The sequence below is a fragment of the Agelaius tricolor genome, unplaced genomic scaffold (genome assembly GCF_023055355.1).
Source record: "Agelaius tricolor isolate 1412-34295 unplaced genomic scaffold, bAgeTri1.0.p SCAF_5, whole genome shotgun sequence".
Lineage (NCBI taxonomy): Eukaryota > Metazoa > Chordata > Aves > Passeriformes > Icteridae > Agelaius > Agelaius tricolor.
Genome location: NW_027269265.1, coordinates 53264473 through 53284442, shown reverse-complemented (window position 1 = coordinate 53284442; position 19970 = coordinate 53264473). Strand labels below are relative to the sequence as shown.

At 48.9% G+C, this 19970-nt stretch overlaps 1 protein-coding gene across 2 annotated transcripts in view; it reads left to right on the top strand.

Annotated features, from left to right (window-relative positions):
- The window catches only part of EPS8L2 (EPS8 signaling adaptor L2), a 48186-nt gene that overhangs the window by 25344 nt on the left and 2872 nt on the right, over nucleotides 1–19970 (top strand). For both annotated transcript variants that reach the window (XM_071428089.1, XM_071428090.1), the window contains exons 4-17: nucleotides 5913–5977; nucleotides 9996–10157; nucleotides 10445–10594; nucleotides 10721–10800; nucleotides 10933–11072; nucleotides 12497–12576; nucleotides 13067–13193; nucleotides 13526–13614; nucleotides 15091–15165; nucleotides 15815–15963; nucleotides 16108–16234; nucleotides 16610–16725; nucleotides 18620–18731; nucleotides 19497–19604. In XM_071428089.1, the coding sequence (XP_071284190.1) occupies nucleotides 5913–5977; nucleotides 9996–10157; nucleotides 10445–10594; nucleotides 10721–10800; nucleotides 10933–11072; nucleotides 12497–12576; nucleotides 13067–13193; nucleotides 13526–13614; nucleotides 15091–15165; nucleotides 15815–15963; nucleotides 16108–16234; nucleotides 16610–16725; nucleotides 18620–18731; nucleotides 19497–19604 (1580 nt within the window). The remainder of the gene's footprint in view (nucleotides 1–5912; nucleotides 5978–9995; nucleotides 10158–10444; nucleotides 10595–10720; nucleotides 10801–10932; nucleotides 11073–12496; nucleotides 12577–13066; nucleotides 13194–13525; nucleotides 13615–15090; nucleotides 15166–15814; nucleotides 15964–16107; nucleotides 16235–16609; nucleotides 16726–18619; nucleotides 18732–19496; nucleotides 19605–19970) is intronic.

The following is a 19970-nucleotide window of genomic DNA, read 5'->3' as shown; positions in this document are numbered from 1 at the left end:
CTGCTCCCTTGGTGCCATTCCAGCTCCCTTCTTCACATCCCCTTTCCCACCTGAGATTCCAGCTTCAGATTACCCTGCTCCCCTTTGACACTATGTGTGTGGGTGACCCTTCCATTCAATGCCTCGGACACTTACTTAATACACCAACTGGAAAGAGGGCTGGAAGAAAAACTGGAAGTCAACAATCCTGTTGGTTCCTGCAGATGAAGCCCCAGTGGTGGGTGAGACAGGGAACACATTGGCTCAGTTCAGCCATGACTGGAGCTACTGGGAAGAGCAGACACTGCTCCAGGTGCTGCTGGCCAGGAGTTTGGGATGGCAGTTAGTGACAGGGATGCTGTGGAAAGGGATCTCCCACCTCTGATGCTGTTCAGCATCTCCAGTGACCCTTTTTCTCTGCCACCTTGAAACTGCTAAGGACAAGTTTTCACCTTTCATGGAGTAACTGCATAGAGCTCACACAGAGGAACCTTTTTCTAAATGGAAATGGGGTTTTGGATATGCCCAAGTAGCCTGGGAACTAAAGTTGTGATAGTTCATAAAAATAACAACCAAAAAAAAGGAGGAACTTTTCATTATGAATTTTTTTCAAGATTCAAAGAAAGCGAATTAATTAAATCAGGATTCCCCCAATCTTATTATGTTCATTCAAAAAATGTCATTACCAGCTACAGAAAGCTGAGAAAACACCACTTTGGGCTTTTTGGTGAAAAATAATTTAGCAGGTTTCTTCCAGGTCTGGTTGTAAAGGCAAAAGGGAATATCTCTACTGGTGAACTATAGCTCTCAATGCCCTGATTATCCTGCTCCAAGCAGCCTGCTGGACACACTGAACACAAACACACACTGTTCCTCCATGTACTCAGTCCTTGCACAACCCAGGAGCTGTGCCAGGTTTTTATTTGCTTTCCTAGAGTGGGTTGTGTCTTCAGCTAATAAAGCAGGAATGTGAGCACTTGGGGCTGAGCTGTGGCAAATATGAAGCGTGCCGAGCAGGAATTCAGCCGTGTGGAACCCGGAGCCACTGCTCCCTGCTGCCACAGCCCATTCACACCTCAATGAGAGCTGTTCATTCACTCCAAGAGCTTCCAGATCCATCTGCACACACAGCCATGAGGGAGAGCTGACCAGGCAGACATTCCCAGTGCCACAGGCGCCAGTACAGACCAGCTCCAGCAGTTCAGCAAGTACCACAGATCTAACAGCAAACCCAGGGAGCTTGATGCTCCCTAGACTGCAAAGATATCCCAAAATGGAGCTCTCTCTGTGCTGGCCAGAGAGAGCAGGGAAGAAGCAAGGCAGGACCTGCAGATTCTCCCCCGTCAGGTATCTCAGGCACAGCAGGTCAGTGCAAGGCCCAAAAGCAGATCCTTGACTAACCCTGGGTAACCTGGAGCAGGAAGCAGGAACCTGGCAGATGCTGTGTTCAAGTGCCATATCTGGCCCCAGGCTGGGATCCTGGAATGGAGGTTATTCCATACTGCTGCTCTGTAAGCCAGCCTGGCAGGTTTCTGTGGCTGCCATGAGCACACAGAGCATTTGCTGCCCCATTTCTGCTCAGCAGGCTGGTCCTGACCTGCCATTTGGCACAGAGCAGCTCACACTACGCTGGCAGGTTCCTATAAACAGTGTGTGCACTGCTAGATAATGTATAGATAACGTAGAGATTATATAAGGAACTGGCAAGTTCCAGAAGTAACCACCAGGACTTCCCTTAGGTTGCTGTAATGGATGTGGAGGCTGGGGAGGTCAGCAGTGTGATTCAGGGAATGGAGGAGAGGTCCTTGGTATGGCACTGGCAGGGAGAACAAATCCAATGCCTCTCATTCCTCAGAGACTGCTCTGTACTTGTCCATACATCCCCCTGTCTTCTGCTGTGCCTTCTGCCCAGAAACAGCTGTAAACAAATGTGGGGAGGGACAGGGAGGATCAGGTAGGATCCTGTGTGGTAAAACTAATTAATCAAAGAAGGATGTGCCTGGAGGGGAGGAAGAGGCCACTGGCAGGCTGTCCTGGGGGTGCTGTGCCCCTCTGGCTTGACAGAGGCTGTGCATGGAGAAAGACAAGCCTGCTCCTGCCCTCCTTGGCACTGCTCAGCATTCCCAGAGACCTTAACCAATTATCCCAGCTGTAAGCTGGGCCCACGGGCAGTTTATCCCGCTAGTTGATCTCCTGTGCTCACTGAATGTTCACAGCCACATCCCAGCTCCCTGCTAAATAAGGTTTTGCATGGAAATGGGGAGGGAACTTGGCACTAAAGATGTGCTTTGGCTTCCTGGACCAAGCTGATAACCCCAGCCCTCCAGGATGTGCATCGATCCTGCTTTTTTTCCTGATTTATTACTCTCTTTCATCCTTTCCACTCCTTAACATAAAGCCAAACAGGACTCTTTCCCTGCCTGCCAAGATTTTAGTATCATTACTGGGATTTCAGCCTAGCACTGTTTTGAGCCCTCAGGTACCACCTTGTACCTCTGCAGTGGTCTCAGCTCTTCCCATTTCCTCACTGGTGCCAGTGGGAAACACCATTCCCACAGAACTGTTTAACTGTAAGATACCAGTGGTAGATAACATTTGTTGCCATTTTGCCCACTCCTCTGGGTGTGAGGCAAGATTAAAGCTACCTGGTTAGTAGAGAATTGAAGTGAATTCTGTTAAAGAACCATTTATAGGGTTTTTTTTCCCCTCAAAGGATTGTCTTAGGGATCACTGATCCAGACCCTGAGAGGCAAGATATGAGACAATTTGCCAGAGGTTGTGCATGTTATCCCACATGTTATCCATGCTCAAGGCACTCAGGGCTTTCTGGATTCCCCATCCCATACATACAGCAAGTGTCTGGGATCAGCACAACTGCTCTTCAGGCCACAGGGGATCCCACCAGCACCTGCCAGCATACCCATGCTACGAGTTGGGTTTTTTCCTTGCCAGACACAAAAAGGACAGGGCAAAGCTCTATTGTTTTCCCATCTCTTTGGCTCTCTTGGCAGACAAAAGGGGAAAAGGACAGTGGTCACTGCGGGTTCATGCCAGCTTTATCACCTCTGGATGTTTGCTGTACCGGTGCCACAGCCCTGGAGCTCTCCCTGCCCTTTGCCTGTGTTATATCCAGAGTCCTTCACTGCCACAGACTCTGAAGGTCATAGCAGGAGATAAACAGAGGTGCAGATGGGTGTTTGAGCTAATTTGGGGAAATCATCACTATATTTCTGCAATGCTCATCTATCACATAGGGATTATGCAAATTCTCCACATCCTGGGGCCAGGCTAGGGGTCAGATAACACCTGAAGGTGCCCAGGTCCTGTTGCAGGACACTGTAGAAATGCCAAATGTCCCGGTGTGAGGTGTCAGATGAAGCAGGAGGAAATGAGCTTCTCCTGCTGCTGCTGCTGCTAACAGGCCAGCGTGCACTCATACAAAATTCAGCAGGTCAGGGACAAAGCTGTGCAGAAGGGCAGGGTGGAGCCACACAGGACAGCTGACCTGCCTTCTGAGGTATGGCTGGCAAGGGAGTTCACCTGGGCAAGGCAAAGGATCCCCCTTGATCAAGAAGTCAGAGAGCCACAGATTTTGCTATAGGCATCATTCACAGAATGCCAGAGTGGTTTGGGTTGGAAGGGACCTTAAAGCTTATCTCATTCCATCCCCTGCCATGGACAGGGACACCTTCCACTGTCCCAGGTCACTCCAAATCCAGCCCAACCTGGCTATGGACACTTCCAGGGATCAGGCAGCCACAGCTTCTCAGGGCAACTTGTGCCAGGGCCTCAGCTCCCTCACAGGGAAGAACTTCTTCCTAAAAGCATTTTCGGATCAGCCCAGCCCAACCAGAGCCAAATTTAATCAAAGACAAATAATGATGCATGTTGGAAAGCCCTGCAGTATTTCACCACACTGTTTTGAGTAAATAAACCAAAAAACACTCATTTTCTTTAAAGCACCCACGCTCCTTGGATAGATGTGGCCCAAATCTGACTCTTTCATGATCGGCAGCCTGGTTCTTTAATTCTTCCTGGGTTTAATTCAAACCCAAGTGCTAGAAAAGAAGGAGATTTCGGTGTTCTGGCACCCTGCTGTCCCCAGAAACTCTGGCTGGTTCCAGACCTCGTGGTCTTATTAGCGGATGCCAGCAGGAAACACAAAACTAAAAATTTCCATGGGTGTGGGGGCCAGGTAGAAGCCAAGGAGACAGAAGGGATTTCAGGAGAACATGCAGAAACACCCCATTTCTTGCCCTGGGCAGCTTCTGGGACATCACTTGAATGACATCGGGAGACAAAATAGAGGCACTTTGTTCTAGTTCTGTGGCTTGTGGAGGTAATGCAGAAATTCCCCCAGGGAAAAATCAACAGAGAGAGGGGAAACATCTGCATTTCTCCCTGTCCCAGGGCTTGCTGCTGTCTGAACAAGGCTGCAAAGGGCTAAAGAGGCCTTTGCTCTCTTGCACTCACTGAGTGCAGGTGATGGGAAGTTGGGCTATGCAGAGTTCTGAGGTTTTGGCCCCCAAAACTTCCAAGGGCTTCTCTGAAGATTTTCTCAGCAGTGCTACTGAGATCTCCCCTGACTGTGACACGTGCAGCTTCCTTGAGCTTGGAGGAAGGGGAAAAGGCATTTGAAGGGATCCCAGAGAGTCTGAGGGCAACCAGCTGCTGCCCTGACCACTGCTACAGCTCCATGGGCTGTTTTCCTACCAGGAACACAGACCTGTGCTAACCTCCTACTGGAAACCTCATCCCCCTGGTATTCCTTCCCTCCCTCAGGGACTACCAGTTCCCCACACAGCTCCTCACCCTTCCTCTCAGGGCTGGAGACATTTGCCTGTCCGAATGTAAACTCCCTTTGTTTCCAGACCACCCACTTCAGCCTTTTCCACTCCCTTTGGAAAAGGAGGGGATGGGATGTCTTAAAACCCAAATCTGTCTCCATCCCACATGAATGCGGTGTTCTCATTTCCATCAGTGTCATCTATTTACATGAGAAATGCTCAGGGAGGAAATTGAGGTTACTGAGAGGAAAAAAGTGCCTCACATCAGCCCCAAATCCCTGTGGGATGCGCTGCCTGTGCCCTATCCCAGACCTTGCCCCACATTGCAAGTAGGACAGACTGCAATTAATGCCCCCAGCAACCAGAAAGTGCCACTGAGCTTTCCTGCCAGCCTGAGGTGGGAAGGGGCTGCGCTGCAATATTAATTTGTTTATTCAAGGTCACTCTGGAATGGCTGAGCAGGGAGCTGGGCTGGGTGTCTGAGGTCTTTCCCCTGAACCATCCTCACTCCACCTCTGAGCTGGTGCTGGTGGTGTATGAGACACAGGCTCAGAGCCCTGCAGTCTCCATTAATGCCTCTGCCAATATTCCCACCAACAAATCAAGAAATCACTTCTACTGGGGAACATCCACCACTGCAGGGCTGTCAGCAGTCAGGCACAGAGGCAAAACACTGCTGTGTTTTCGGCCACAGACATGGAGCTACAAGTGTGAAGTACTCGTATGTCCTGCCAATCTGATGGCACAGCCTAAAGAGTGCTAGGGTAAGTGTTAAAAAGCTTTAGAAATCAGCTTGCATTAACTTTTACCCACCCTTGCCAGGCTCCAAAGAAGACCAGTGGCATCTTTTCATGTTCCTTATCACTGGGATATCTCCGGGTGCTCAGTACGCTCCCCAAGCCATGGGCAGGATTGTGCTCAGCCCCGTGCACCAAGAGGAGCTCGATTTAAAAGCTCTTGGCTGGCCAAGAGCTCTTAGGTGAAATCCCCAAGGCAAAGCTCAAGGAAAGGCAATGCTTGTTCTGGAGAGACACCTGCTGGCAGTGCCCGCGGAGCCCGAGCTGGAAGCTTGGGGACTGTGAGAAAGAGTTGTAATTCTCAGATCCAAAGAAAAACAACCAATGCTTCTTTTCTTGTTTCTTACAGAACAAAGGAAAAAATACTCCAACTCCAACATCATTATGCACGAGACTTCCCAGTACCACGTCCAGGTGAGCACACACAACAGAGTGCTAGGGGGCTGGGAGGCCGAGGTCAGTGATAGGTGCCTGTAGTGCAGTGTGTTCCCTGTGTTCTGGACCTTTAGGAGGCCAAGGGCGAGTTGGGAACCTCCTTACCATTAAAGTCTCAAGTCACTGAGTAAAGGAGAATGGGGGGGAAAGAAGATTTCAATAAACAAGGGGAATTCTGTACAAGGAAAGAGGAAATGGAGAAGCTGTTGTCTTCTCCCTCCTCTGTGTTTGAAGGAGAGCATGAAACGCTGTCTGTCCCGTCACCCTGTGCTTTAAGCCCTTCTGATCAGCACAGACAGGTTAAAAGCAGAGTTCCCATGGTGGTTACTGGAACTTAGCTTTCCAAGCAACAGAGACCACATGGACTATCAGCTTTCAGCTCTCCTCAGCTACTGTGTCCTCTCAGGTAACACAAACGCCTTCACACAAGACAGGCAATATGCCAAATCCACCTCCCACTGCCACAGACACCCATCCCAAAAAGAGAAGCCAGCCGGGCCATCCTGAGCTTGGCAATTCCTGTAATGCAACTTGGTGGTGCAGGACTCCATGGAGGAGGTTGGGCCATGCATCACTGAAAACTGAGCAAGGCAAGACAGGAAAACACTTCCTCAGGTTCATATTTAGGAGATGGGGCCCTTTGAAAGCCTACATTTAGACTTGAAAAGTCCCTGTTTGGAAAGAGGTCCTGGTTTCCATTGGAGAAACCAACTCAGTGGCTCAGAAGTCACTCATGGATGCAGAGAAGGGACTTTAAACAGTGACATGTAAATTAATTCTTTATTAATTATGCCATAAGCCACCCATTTGTGAGTTTCTCCCCTGAACTTTGACCAAGGCAAACAGGATTGCAGTGGCAGGCAGTGAGATAGAATGAGGTTTCCTCACAGGAGGCATTTTATACCCTTTGAAGTAATCAGATCAAAGTTTAATGGTGGGTGGAGTCATTGCCCATTCTAATAAAAGTTGCTGTATTTGAATGTCTATCTGGATGAAAAGGGGTTTTAAGGGATAAAACAAAGACAGCAACAAGCTTCTCCCTCTCAATCCACCCATATCTACAGAAAATGGAAAGCAGAAAAATATTCTAATGATTTAGTCAGAAAAGTAACTTCCCCTCCATGAAAACTGACTGAACAGTAAACAGCAAAAGAATTTATGAAGCTTGTAAAGGTGGTGGATAAAATAATAAAAGAGATAAAAATGCCTGTCATCTTGAGTAAACCCATACCCTCACTGCTCTGAAAGAAAAGGGCTTGTCACCTCTGCACAGATAAAATTGACTTGGCAAATACCTTCCCATGCACTATTTTACAATTACTGTAACATACACCCAGCATGTTTTTCATTCGTGATTGCATTGCTAATCTCAGCTTTCAGCTCACACACCTGCCAGGAGTTCTATTTAGACAGTGCCTCACCCCATACCTTTGCTTGATGAACACAGGAGTGGGCCTTGCATTGTCCTCTGCTCTGCTCCTTCCTCCAGTCTTTGGAAAACATCTAACAGGGGTCACCACAAACCCTATACAGCCCTAATGCCCAAGAGCATGTTTAAAGATTTTCTGCAAGGTCTACAAGTGCTTTAAATCCAAGCCTTTCCCTGCATCCACCCTGTGTGAAGCCAACTGCAGCAACAGCTCTTGCCTGTGCTTCCTCACAACCATCCAAGGCTCTGTGCTCCAAGTGCACACATCCATCTCAGGTTCATCTGGTCTGTGCCAGACCCCAACATCCACAGCTTCTCCAAGTCCCACAGCAGGACATGCTCTAGCAGCAGCAGCTTTTGCTGCCTCTTAATCTGCTTCCCACTTTGCATTTACTTGGGCTTTTACAAGGAGAAAGGAATTCTTTCCCAACAACTTCATCATCCTCCTCCATGGCCCATTGATGCACGTGTCAACTGTGGACACAACCCACTGGGTTACTGAATCAGCTCAGGAGTGCATCAGCACCAGAAAGAAGCTACTTGATCCCTAATTCTAGGTTATTTCTGATCACTGGGAGAAAGCAGGAAGATACAGGATCAAGGGGAGAAAAGCCAGGCAAAACACATCCAGTTACTACAAATTTCCCATCACTTTAGGACTTGCTTTAAAACACCCCCTGTTTTTGCAGCTCTTGCTTTGAAACCAGGATGTGTGCATCAAAGAGAAGCAGGCATTTCACTGCTGCACTCCCCACAAACTCTGATTGCCCAGCAGGACCATTTTTGGGTGGCCACACTGCTGTCCCTGGCCCCCTAGGGCAGTTCTACCTGCAGCACTATGTGATTCTCCTGCTCCAGGGGTTAATCTGCTCCTGGCTCTTCAGCTTAGCCACTGCTGCTGAAGTACCTGCTCTGTACCCTACTGAGCAAGGAAACCAGGATGAGAGGGTCATGCTGGTGGATGGGCCTTTAATACTCCAGGGACAAGAGAAAAAGCCTGGGATCTGGCCCTATAAGCCTCCAAGGGCTGCAGGCCCTTGGACTGCATAGATGCTTAGTCAGGCCTGTAACTTAACCATGCAAAAAACTGCTTTTCTCTGCTGGAGAAAGTTGGTAAAGACAGGGAAAAGCTTCAGCTGCTTTTTGACAGTCAGGCACGTTCCCCTTCCCTTCTTACCAAGAACATAGCTGGGCAACAAAAGAACAAGGTGAAACAGAACCTTGTTCCTTCCTGAGGTTTTTTTTCCTTACTGAGGTTTTTTTCCTTCCCTGTTATCACCTGAACATGTGGCCTGGCTGTGCTGTCTCTGCCCCAGGGACAACAGCTGGGCAAACATCTTGGCTGCTCGGAGTCCCAGCTTTTCCTGCCTTGCAGTGCCCTCTGCTGGCACACACATCCAGTTCTTCCATCTGCAGGGAGCAGCACTTGCTCACCTGGACTTGCGGAGTTGCCTTCACCCTCTGCTGGTGGGGACACAACATTTGGATGTGACACACCTCTCCTTTCCACAGCTGCCTCCCTGCCCACCACTCCCTTCCCATGGAGTCCCTGGGGCCCACCAAAGCTGCAAGTGCTGCCCCGTTACACAAACTCTTCACATACAGGTTCCAAGTGCAAGGCTTGGATCACCACACACTTCAGAGTGCAGTTGGAGCAGGGATGGGAAAGCAGCTTGGATGGCTGTGCTGTAGCTGAGCTGCTCCTGGCCAAGTGCTCACACAGGGTGGGTAAGGAAGGGAGGACAGCACAGAAGCCTGGCTGATGGGAAAAGACCATGGGCTGGGTTTACAGGATAGGTGAAGGGAGGTAGGAATACCAGGATAACCAAGCAAAACCACAGGGCAGGACAGAGGCAGGCAGCAAAAAATCCTTTCCTACAGTCAGCAACACCCATTTTCACTCCTATGAGGGCTGATTTGGGTATTTTTGGGGAGAAGGTAACCCCAGCCCTAAGGGGGGCTTAAAGGCCTGGGGTAGAGTGAGCTGCCAGGTTTGGAGCTCCTGCAGGCTTTGCAGCATAGAAGCTCTTCAGAGTAGCTGTTCCCAGAGCATGGGACCCCACACATTGCATGGATCCCACTTGGCACAGAGGACCAACACTTGCCCATGGTTTGTGTGAGCTCTTTGCCTGGCACAAATCCCACACAAAGCAGGTTTGCTACACAAGACAAGCAAAACACAAGTGCTTTTATAGCTTGGCAAGCAAATCAATGGTTTGACTGCCGTAGTTCTACTTCCAAGCTAGATTCAGAGGGGCCTGGGGAGTAACTCATGTATGTGAAGCATTTGCCCTGCTGGACAGGGATCAGGGCTGCTGGAATTGATGAGAGTAATATAAAAGTGGTGAAACTGGTTATGAAAACCCATTATGAAACCCAAATCTTTCACTGCCACGACCAGGCTGGTACCAATGACCAAAACTGTTTTGTGCAGCAACAACTTCATGCCTGAGCTCTGAGAAACTACAAACAGTAATTGAAGCCTCTAGAGATGCTGTCATCACCAATTTATACACCCCAAAAAACACTTTCCATCTGTTTTTATCTCCTTTCTCTCCCCAACTTCAGCACTTGGCCACTTTCATAATGGACAAGAGTGAGTCCATCACAACAGTGGATGATGCAATCCGGAAACTCATCCTGCTCAACTCCAAAGAGAAGATCTGGACACAGGAGATGCTGCTGCAAGTGAACGACAAGTCCATCCGGCTGCTGGACTGTGAGACACAGGTACCTGGAGCCCTGTGGGACTGACCCCAGACTGAAGTGTGGGGTGCAGTGAGTGCCCTTTCCATTCTGCCTGGGAAAGGACAGGTTCTCAGGAACACAAACAAGGGTGAATCATTACCAAAATGCTCTCCTGGAGTAGAGTCACTCTGCAGCATGGGAACAGGATGGTTTTAGCAATGACAAATTAAGGAAGATCAGCCCAGGGATCCCAGGAGTTCCTGCACAGCACCATTCCCTCTCAGTTCAGTAGTTCCCCATTGCCTGACACCTTCCCCCTTCTCTTGCAGGAGGAGCTGGAGGACTTTCCCCTGCCAACAGTGCAGCACTGCCAGACAGTGCTCAATCAGATGCGCTATTCCTCCATCCTCCTGCTTGTGTGTCAGGATTCTGAGCAGCACAAACCTGACATCCACTTCTTCAACTGTGACGAGGTGGAGGTAAGCAGAGCCCTCCTGCTTGCTGTGAAACAGAACAAAACACACTGCTTGCTGTCTGCCCTTTCGCCCTTCCTCCAATCCTTCCTAAAGCCAAGCCCTTAAAGACATCCCTGTTTTATCCTTAAGGCGGAGATGGTTCATGAGGACATAGAGAGTGCCCTGGCAGACCACAAGCACGGGAAGAAGATACGGCCACAGACACTCAAGTAAGTGCTGCGGGATACAGCTGGGAGCAGCAACAATAAACCTCTGTTTCCAGTGGTTTAGTCACACTCCAGTCTCTTGGAAATGGGATTTGCCACCACTGATGGGTTTGTTCTGTGTCATTTTCTTTGCAGGGCAAACCAGGAAAAGATCAAGCAGAGACAATCCATCCTCCCCCCACCTCAAGGACCGGCTCCCATCCCAATCCAGCATGACATGCGAGGCTCAGCAATGAACAGGAACAGGGTGGCACCTCCTTCCCAGCATGATCCAGGTACTGGGAGCACTCAGGAAGTCTGTCCTGGGGATGGGAGACTAATTAATTCAGACAGCCAACTTTCCTGAAGTGCTCTGTGGTGAAAATAAGTCTTGTACCCACTGGGCATCTTCTGCTCAACAAATAAAATCTCCCAGAAACTCCTTGTAACAACACCCTTATTTGGGGGATACAGAAATGCCAAAAAACCAAAAACCCTTCATAAGCCATCACATGCAATTTGAACCAGGCATTGGTGATCTTAAAATGTATAGACAAGACATTTGGTTAGAAAGACAAATTCCTGGCTCTGCTGACTTCACAGGAGACAAGATTTCACCCTTGAAAATCAACTTGTTTTCATGAATTCTTGTAAAGTCAAGTGTGGAAATGCAGATCTAAACACCCCTCTTATGTGCTCATCTAAAGTCTGATTCCAAAACCATCCTGACTTCAGCCCATTTGAGTTGGCTTGGAAAAACCTGGCACTTTGCTTTGAAAAAAGAAACAGAATGAAGTTCCTAGGAACAGAAACAAGCTCTTTCTCTTACAAAAGATCAAAGTGATGAACAAACTGTAAGCATTTTTTACTCCTGCCTATCCTACCACCTTATCTTAGAATCCATTTCTAGTTTCAAGGAAAACAAAAACACGTAATAGGATACTATAACACATCCAAAACACTAATTTGCTGGAATGGCTTCTGAAGCCAAGCAACTGCTCTGGCTGCTGAATGGAGAACTTATTTCAGGCCCAGTTCTGCATCATAAAAGGAATATCTCTATTTCTCAGCTGGACCATGAATAAACATCTCTATTCTGGTGAAAAGCAGCCACTCTTACCTCTGCCCTTCCAAGGCTGCTCACATCAGCAGAGCTGGGAATTCCTCTAGGCAGGATTTCTGGCTCTGAGTGCACAGAGCCTGGCAGGAGAGCAGAAGACAGGAGAAAGTCTTGAGTGATGCCTGTTTACTGAGATTCCTTCTCCATGAAACACCTTCCTGCTTTTCCTACAAAACCTGTCCTCAGGGACGGGGTACCTCATCCCCACATTTACAGATGCTCTGGACTTGTCATGGTCCTTTGCCAAAACACCTCCCCAATTCTCCCACTTGGCAGATCCTGCTGTGCTGACCCTTTCCATGTCCCTGCCCTGAGTTGACACCGTTTGCTTTGTACCAGGGGCCAACCCAGCGATTGTTCCCACTAGGATATCCCCCCACACTGGGTGTGTGGCTTCTGGAAGCCAGGAGGTGCCTTAGGGTTGGGTTTTTTGTAGGATGATTGTGATTTAGCACCTGTTACAAACATTATTCCTGAAGTGCCCTCACAACCCAGAACAAACATCCAAGCTTGCAGCTACCATCCCATGGACCCCTGTCTTTTATGGAGCCTATTTCCAACCTCTGATAGTAAATCTGTTTTTCTCTCCCTGGTTTGCAGACTATGACCGACGAAGCTCTGGCTCTCATGACCATGAGGAATCCCGCGCCATGTTAGCACAGAAGATTGAGAAGGAAACGGTGGGTGACAGGGACACTGCACAGTCCATAGGCAGGGGCAGAGGCAGGGAGCAAGGGAGAGGGAGCAGAGGCAGGGAGCAGACATTTAATGCATCATCTAGGCATTTTTCCAATTGATACCTGCTGTGCATAAAGATAAGGTGGCCAAAAGCAAGTCTCCATCACCGCATCACAATGTGGTGACAATGTGACAATGTCCTCTGACCTGAGGCAGCTCTGCTGATTCCAGCTCTGCTTCTCCCCATCCCACTTGGGTTATTTTCCAGCTGTCCATTAGGAGGGGTCCCTTGTCCCCTTGGTAAGGACAGCACACAGCCAGGCCCAGCAGCTCTGTGCTTGCAAAGGGATGCATTGAGCTGCACTTCATGCCTGGATCGCCCACTTGTGTGCATTCTCCCAGGAAATGCAGCAGGCCCTGGGATTCAGGCTCCCAGCTGTGTGCAGCCCAGGCTCACTTTCACACTGGTCCCTTGGGTTTCTGTCCTCACAGCAAATCCTGAACTGCACCCTGGATGACATTGAAGTGTTCGTTGCCCGGCTCCAGAAGGCTGCAGAGGCATTCCGACAGCTCAACCAAAGGAAGAAAGGGAAGAAGAACAAGAAGAAAGGGCCAGCAGGTGCAGTGCAGCAGCCACAACAAACGGGGAGCACAGTGGGGTCATGGATGAAGGTGGGGGGGACACCTCAGCTCCTGGCCCAGCAAGGCCAATCGATGCCATGGCACAGCCACAGATCCAGGCACACAAGTGTGGGAGGTGCTGCTCTCTCTGGCAGAGCACGCAGAGCCTCCGGCACAGAAAGGAAGTTTGCCTTTCCCTGAACCCCTGATTTTCAGTAGTTCTGGTCTCAACACCCATTTCTGCTGTGCCTTCTGCATGGCAGGCAGATGGAAGCTTCCCAAAGGGGATGCTCTCACTAATGTGTCCTTCTCTGCCCCTTCACTTGGCAGAGGGAATGCTGACCCTCCGAGCAAGACCCCCGAGTGAGGCTGAGTTCATCGACTGCTTCCAGAAAACCAAACTGGCTTTTAACCTCTTGGTAAGACACAGAGGAGTTTCCATCCCATGCAGGGACAGGGCTTTCTTTTCCCTGTGAATCCCAGCAGTAAGTGTTTAAAGTGAAACTTGAATGGAAAACACTGACAAGGGACAACAGTGTGAATTCCATGTTCTTCAGAACTCAGGACAAACATTGTGTCAGGCTTGTGCAGTTTTTCTGGGACAAGCTGTTAAACCAAAACTAGAAGCACCAAGTCCAGGAAGGGACAGAGCAGCCAGAGGGTTGCAGTGCCCAGATCTTTTCAGATCCAGGCCTGGGGAATCTCTGCTTGACAGTAATCTCTGTTTGAAGTCCCCCATTGCCCCAATATTCCTGACCCCTCTCTCCTCTGCCAGACCCTCTGTATTGTGAAGAGGATGAAAAGAAAGAGATAAAGATGTTCCCAGTGCTACCAGCTCTGCTCAGTGAAACACAAGAGACAGGGAAGATAATAAGGCAGCAGGAATTCTGTCTGTTGTGACCAAACTTGTCCAGCAAACACATCATCCAAGCTCCTTCCTGGGCAATCATTAATAAGGAAACCCCAGAGATGGGGCTTGCAGGACACCAAGCTCCAGCCTTTTCTTTGAGAAGCAAATATGGATACTTTGTGCCTGCTCAGGATCAGAAGGAACAGTTTATCTCCTGGCAAGAGCCCAGGGTTGAGCGTGGAGCAAAGCTGGGACTCCATGGTGGATCTGTGCCACATTCCTCACCACATAGCTGCTAAGTCCTTGAGAAGTGCCCATTCACTGGGTCACCCTGCTGCCAGCAGTTGTTTCTCACTTCCCACTCCACATTAATGCTTAATCTTCAGCATTTCAAATGCTTTGCATTTCTGTAGGAGCAGGGAGCCTGTCTCTCATGGCAGCAGTGCCAGGAGCCCAGGACAGGAGAAGGATCTTGAATGGAAGCACAAACTGGAGAGGTTTCTCATCACAGCTCTGCTGATTGCTGCTACCAAAACCCAGTTCTTACAGTAAATTAATCCCAAGTGTTTGCTCCTCCATTCTGCCACAGTTCACCTCAAGCACAACTGGATTTGGAGCCTTTCAGTGGCCAGGGCAGCTCCAGCTGCCACAGGCAAGAGCTCGGTGAAGACTTTCCCTTGTCAGCAATTGCAAAGGGACCCTCAAAACACCTATCCTGTTGTTTTCATTCATAGAACTAATGGGATTCTCAACCCTGAAAGAGGCAGAAGCAACCATAACCCTGACCTTTCCTCCCTAGGACTTTCAAAATAAGCCAAGGTTTTGTGTGTCTGTTCCACAATTACCTTCCAAGGCACTGATTTAACAGAGAGGGTACTCCACGCATCCAAAAATTCATCAGGAATTAGAAATGGACACAAAATTAAAATAAATTATTCCTACTCCTCCATCCCTTACTCTTCTCATCAGCCAGCAACACTCCCACCATGTGACAGAGAAGAGAAGGAACACTCAGGTTAGAGTTAAACTGTGTTTCTCTTTCCAGGCCAAACTGAGGAAGCACATCCAGAACCCCAGCGCTTCGGAGCTGGTGCATTTCCTATTTGGGCCACTGGAACTGGTAAATCTTATTCCCAGGTCTCACTGGGAACTCCCATTTTATTTCTACTTCACACTTACAAGCAGACAGATTGTGCAGAAGGGTTAGAAAACTGCTCGCACCTGGCCACAGCTTTCTCAGGAACTTCCAGAAGTGATGCTGGTTGTTCCTGGCCTCTGATCTGGTTTGCAGCTTAAAGTAAATACAGGAACCCCAGCAAATATGAATTTTTCTATCCAATCAATAAAGCATTACTGTGAGCAAAAGGGGCAGTGAGCTGGGGTTCCTACGGGGAATCTGTCTGGTCTCACCTTCAGGCAAACACAGCTCAGTATTTGCACTAAAAAGGCTTGGAAGCAGAAATCCCAACTTGGAAAAGGAGCCAGAAGGGACACAGGAATAGAAAGATACTTTCCATTTTTTCAAGTGTCAGCTTGTGACCCTTACTTGTCTGTAGCAACAGCTCATTTATAGATCAGATCTTTGACTCCAATCTAAAAAAATTTCATGTTCCCCTGAACTTCAAAGACTTGGGTTGGTGTTTCTTGAGGTGACTGAGCTGATCCAAGGATCAGCTTTGTCTTTGATTCCTGCTCCTCTGTGTGTCCCTGGTTTGACACTTTGACCGTTGCAAGTTCTCTCCTCTTTGTGTGGTTTGTGTGTGACCCAGATCATCAATAGCTGTGGTGGCCCTGAGCTGGCCCGGTCTGTCCTCAGCCCACTGCTTTCTAAAGATGCCACCGATTTCCTGAGAGGGCACCTGACACCCAAAGAGATAAACCTCTGGGATTCCCTGGGGGAGACATGGACCAGATCCAGGTGAGGACAGAGCTGCCATCTCCCCAGGCTCCCCAGGCAGAGGGGATGCTTGGATGCCCTGATGCTCCTGCTTCTCCTTTGAGAGGATGTTCCCAAAGACACATTCCTGTGAATGTCACCTGATATTCCCACTTTGTGTCCTAGAGCCGAGTGGCCCCGAGACGCGAACATCCCCACCTACATCCCCAAATTCCGCAATGGCTGGGAACCACCCACAGAAATCTTCCGTGGAGCTCCCTGGGAAATCGACATCGGACATTTGCAAGAGGAGGTTAGTCCTGTGTCCCTGGGGATCCTCTCTTCCCTCTCTCTCCCCCTTTTCCATAGAGATCGAGCTGAGGGGGGTGTGGTGGTGTACAACAAGTAGTTGAATCAAAACTCAATTGGATCTGGTCGCTCCAACAACCAGAGCGTTAAATATGGAAAGCAAATTGTGAGGCTGGAAGAGGGCAGCAATAATCAGCCTCTCCCAACTCAAGGCAACAGGACCTACAATGTCACTGAGCTCCAGGGACACAGGCTTCCCTGAAGAACATCTTGACCAAAAGCTGCCAGGCCATGACTCATCTGCCACTATATGCCTCTCCTTTTCTCTGATCAGCTTTCCTCTTTCCTGGTAACACTGACTCCATGTCTGCCTTTCCAGCTCTCCTCAGCCAATGGATATCCTTACCGGAACTCCTCACTCAAGCGTGGCCAGACGGCTGAGCAGACACAGCCTGGGGATGCCTTCAAACAGAATGTCACTCCACATGGAAATAGGTAATGGATCTGCACCCCTGGAGCTTCAGCTCCTACCTTGGAACCTCATGGACACACATGGTGACCTTCCTACCTTGGAACCTCATAGACACATATGGTGACACTGGGAAGTTTGGGATCCTGCAGACAACTCCCTACCACTATTAATAACCTCCAAGAGAAGATAAAGATCAGCTGAGGGATTATTCCTATGAGCATTGTCTGCTGTTTAACCCCCTGCAGCTCTGCAAGGAAAGGAATCCCAGGCGTTTTCCACCACAGGAGACAAAAATATTGGCTGACTTCATCAGTCCATCCATAGGTTTTGTTTCCCAACATCAGCCCACCAAAGTGACTTTCAGGATCAGTGCCAAAGGTGCTGCACTGTGCTTTGGCTCTCCACATGTGTAGAAACGTTGGAATCATGGAATTACAGAATGGATTGGGTGGGACGGGACCTTAAAGATTACCCAGTTCCAACCCCCTGCCAGGGCCAGGGACACCTTCTGCTATCTCAGGTTGCTCCAAGCTCTGTCCAACCTAGCCTTGACCACTTCCTAGGATGGGGCAGCCATCTTTTCTGGGCAACCTGTGCCAGGGCCTCCTCACCCTCAGAGGGAAGAATTTCTTCCCAATATGCATCTAAACCCACCCTTTGGCAGTGGGAAGCCATTCCCCCTTGTCCTGTCACTCCAGCCTCTTCCCCAAAGTCCCTCTCCAGCTCTCTTGGAGTCTCCTTAGGCACTTGAAAGGGCTCTAAGTGTTCCCTGGAACCTTCTCTTCTCCAGGTTGAACATTCCCAGTTCTTCCAGCATGTCTGTGTAATGCTCCAGCCCTTGGAGCACTTCCTGGCCCTTCCTGGCCTCCTCTAGACACCCTTGAGGATCTCTCCACTCATCCCAAAGCCACCACAGGCTGCACAGACAGAAGCTGCCTACAGGGGGAATCTGCCCTAAGGGAAGGGCGCACACAAACCTTGCCCTGTTGGAAACACAGGGCCAGGGAAGAGCGGCCCAAGCTCCCAGTGCTGCTGGAAAACATTTCAGCTGAAGAAGGAGCTTTGTTTCACTGGAGACAGCAGCTACCCCTTGGCTTTAGACACAACCAAAGGCAACCCCACTGATTAGAGGCTGAATAAAAGAATATATTTCAGTCCTGCCCACCTCTCCCCCAGGCAACTGACAGGGTGCTGGGTTCAGACAACTCTTCTTAATGAGAAGAATTCTAGAAAATGGAGAAAAACCCCTCCCCTTTCTTCAGAAGTCTTGGAAAGTTCACTTCCAAACCCAGAACCAACCAGGCCACTCTTTTGCCTCAGGCTTTTTCCCAAGGGAAAGATGGCTCTTCCACCTTTCAACAGCTTCAATGCTCATTTTCCATCACCAGTTATTCCTTGATACAAAACCTTCATCAAAGTACTTTTAGTTCAGAGTTTAGAGGCTCCATCTACTTCCTTGTTTACGTGAGCTCACACCTTGAAAATTGTCACATCTCTGAGTGTCACCAAACTCTTCCAAACTTCCACATGAATCCTCTGTCGTGACTTGACAGAACACTTTGCAGGGATTTAAGTCAAGGTTTCAGCTGACCATCCATTTTTCTGTCATCAGCTCTAGTCTGGGAAAAAACCCCTCAAGCCAGACTGTTTTCCATGGTTTTCTGTTCTAGTATAAAAGATTTATAAGCTTTACTACAAGAATTTAAATCCACAGCAAAAGACCTTAAATCCACTTATATCAGCAAAATAATAATTTTTTTTCTCATTTTTACCCTATCACTGGTCCTGGTAGGAACATCAGGTGGTAGAGATACAGTGTGGAACAGGGAAAGGATAATTTCTCTTCTCCAATTTCAATTTTCTTGGCCTTGTAATTGGATGGGCCTCCACTAAAACTCCAGTTTTTCTCTCCTGCAGGAATTTTGAGGCCCAGGGAGTGGCTGTGCCCAGGAGATTTGCCAAAATCCGCTACGATTTCACTGCGCGAAACGCCAATGAGCTCTCGGTGCTGAAGGATGAAATCCTGGAGGTACGTGAGCACTCCTGGGAAAGGTGTGTCCCCTCCCCTTCCCAGGGGCAGCAGAGAGCTCAGGATAGCAGCCAGCACCAATCCCATTTCCCCTGGTGGTGTGTGAGCAGTGACCCAGAGCTTTGCTCCAATCCAAGCTGGCACAGGCTGCCTGTGCTGGGCTGTGTCACCTCCTCAGCTCAAACACATCGGTCCCATCCGAACCACGGTGAGGAGGGAGGACAACAACTCCCTGTCCTGCTCTGCTCATCCCCTGCTGGGTCTGTGCTCCTTATTACCACTTCCCCCTCCATGAGGAATTGTTTTCTCTGAAAAATATCTTTTTCATAACCTTTCTCTTCCTGCAGCTGGAGAATGTGGGACATTACTTGGGCTAACACTGATCCGTGACCTGGGGAAAAGGTTTCTGTGCAAAATGTAGCTTAAAAAAAATTTATTTATTTATTTTAACACAAAAAGGCAACAGAAACTCAGTCATTGGAAAAAAAAGATCTGGAGAAACAGGGACATTACATAGCAAGTATGAGTTCTTCAGCACCTGGAAGTGCTCTCCTCTTCACCCTTATGATAAATTCTGATGCCTTCCAGGAAAAGTTTCAATCCTGGGTTACATCTGAGAGCAGCAGATCTAATCAGAGCTCCTGGCCTCAGTGATGTCCTCCTGGCAACTTCACCTTCTGGGTGGTCCATCCCCACTGTATCCTGGTTCTATATGCCTGAAATCCCATGTTCCCACTAGCAGATTCATTTTTGTCCCTCTCTCAGGTGTTGGAAGATAATAAGCAATGGTGGAAGTTGCTCAACCGGAGTGGGCAGGCTGGTTACGTTCCATACAATATCCTGGATGTGGTGACACTGGAAGAGCTTGAACAGGTCTGTAGTCAGGTGGTACCTGACTGGCACCAGCTGCAGGGCACAATCTGCCTCTGGGAATAATCTTGTCATTAGACCTCCCTGGATTTCTTAGGATACTATGCACAAGTCAGGATGAACCCTCAGAAGTAGAAAAAGTCAGGAGATTCCTGAATCTCCTATGATAAAACTCCCATTTTGCCATCATCACCTTCCCAAATAAGGCCTATCCTTCCCATTTGTGCAGCAGCCTCCTGTCTTCCAAATTTTTCCATGTCAAGCTTTTTGCTGGGGATTAAATTAAAGATGGACACTTCCCTCACCCAGTTCAGTTCAGCAGCAGGAATACATCACTCCAGTGGAGGCAGATGGAAATGCCATTTAAGT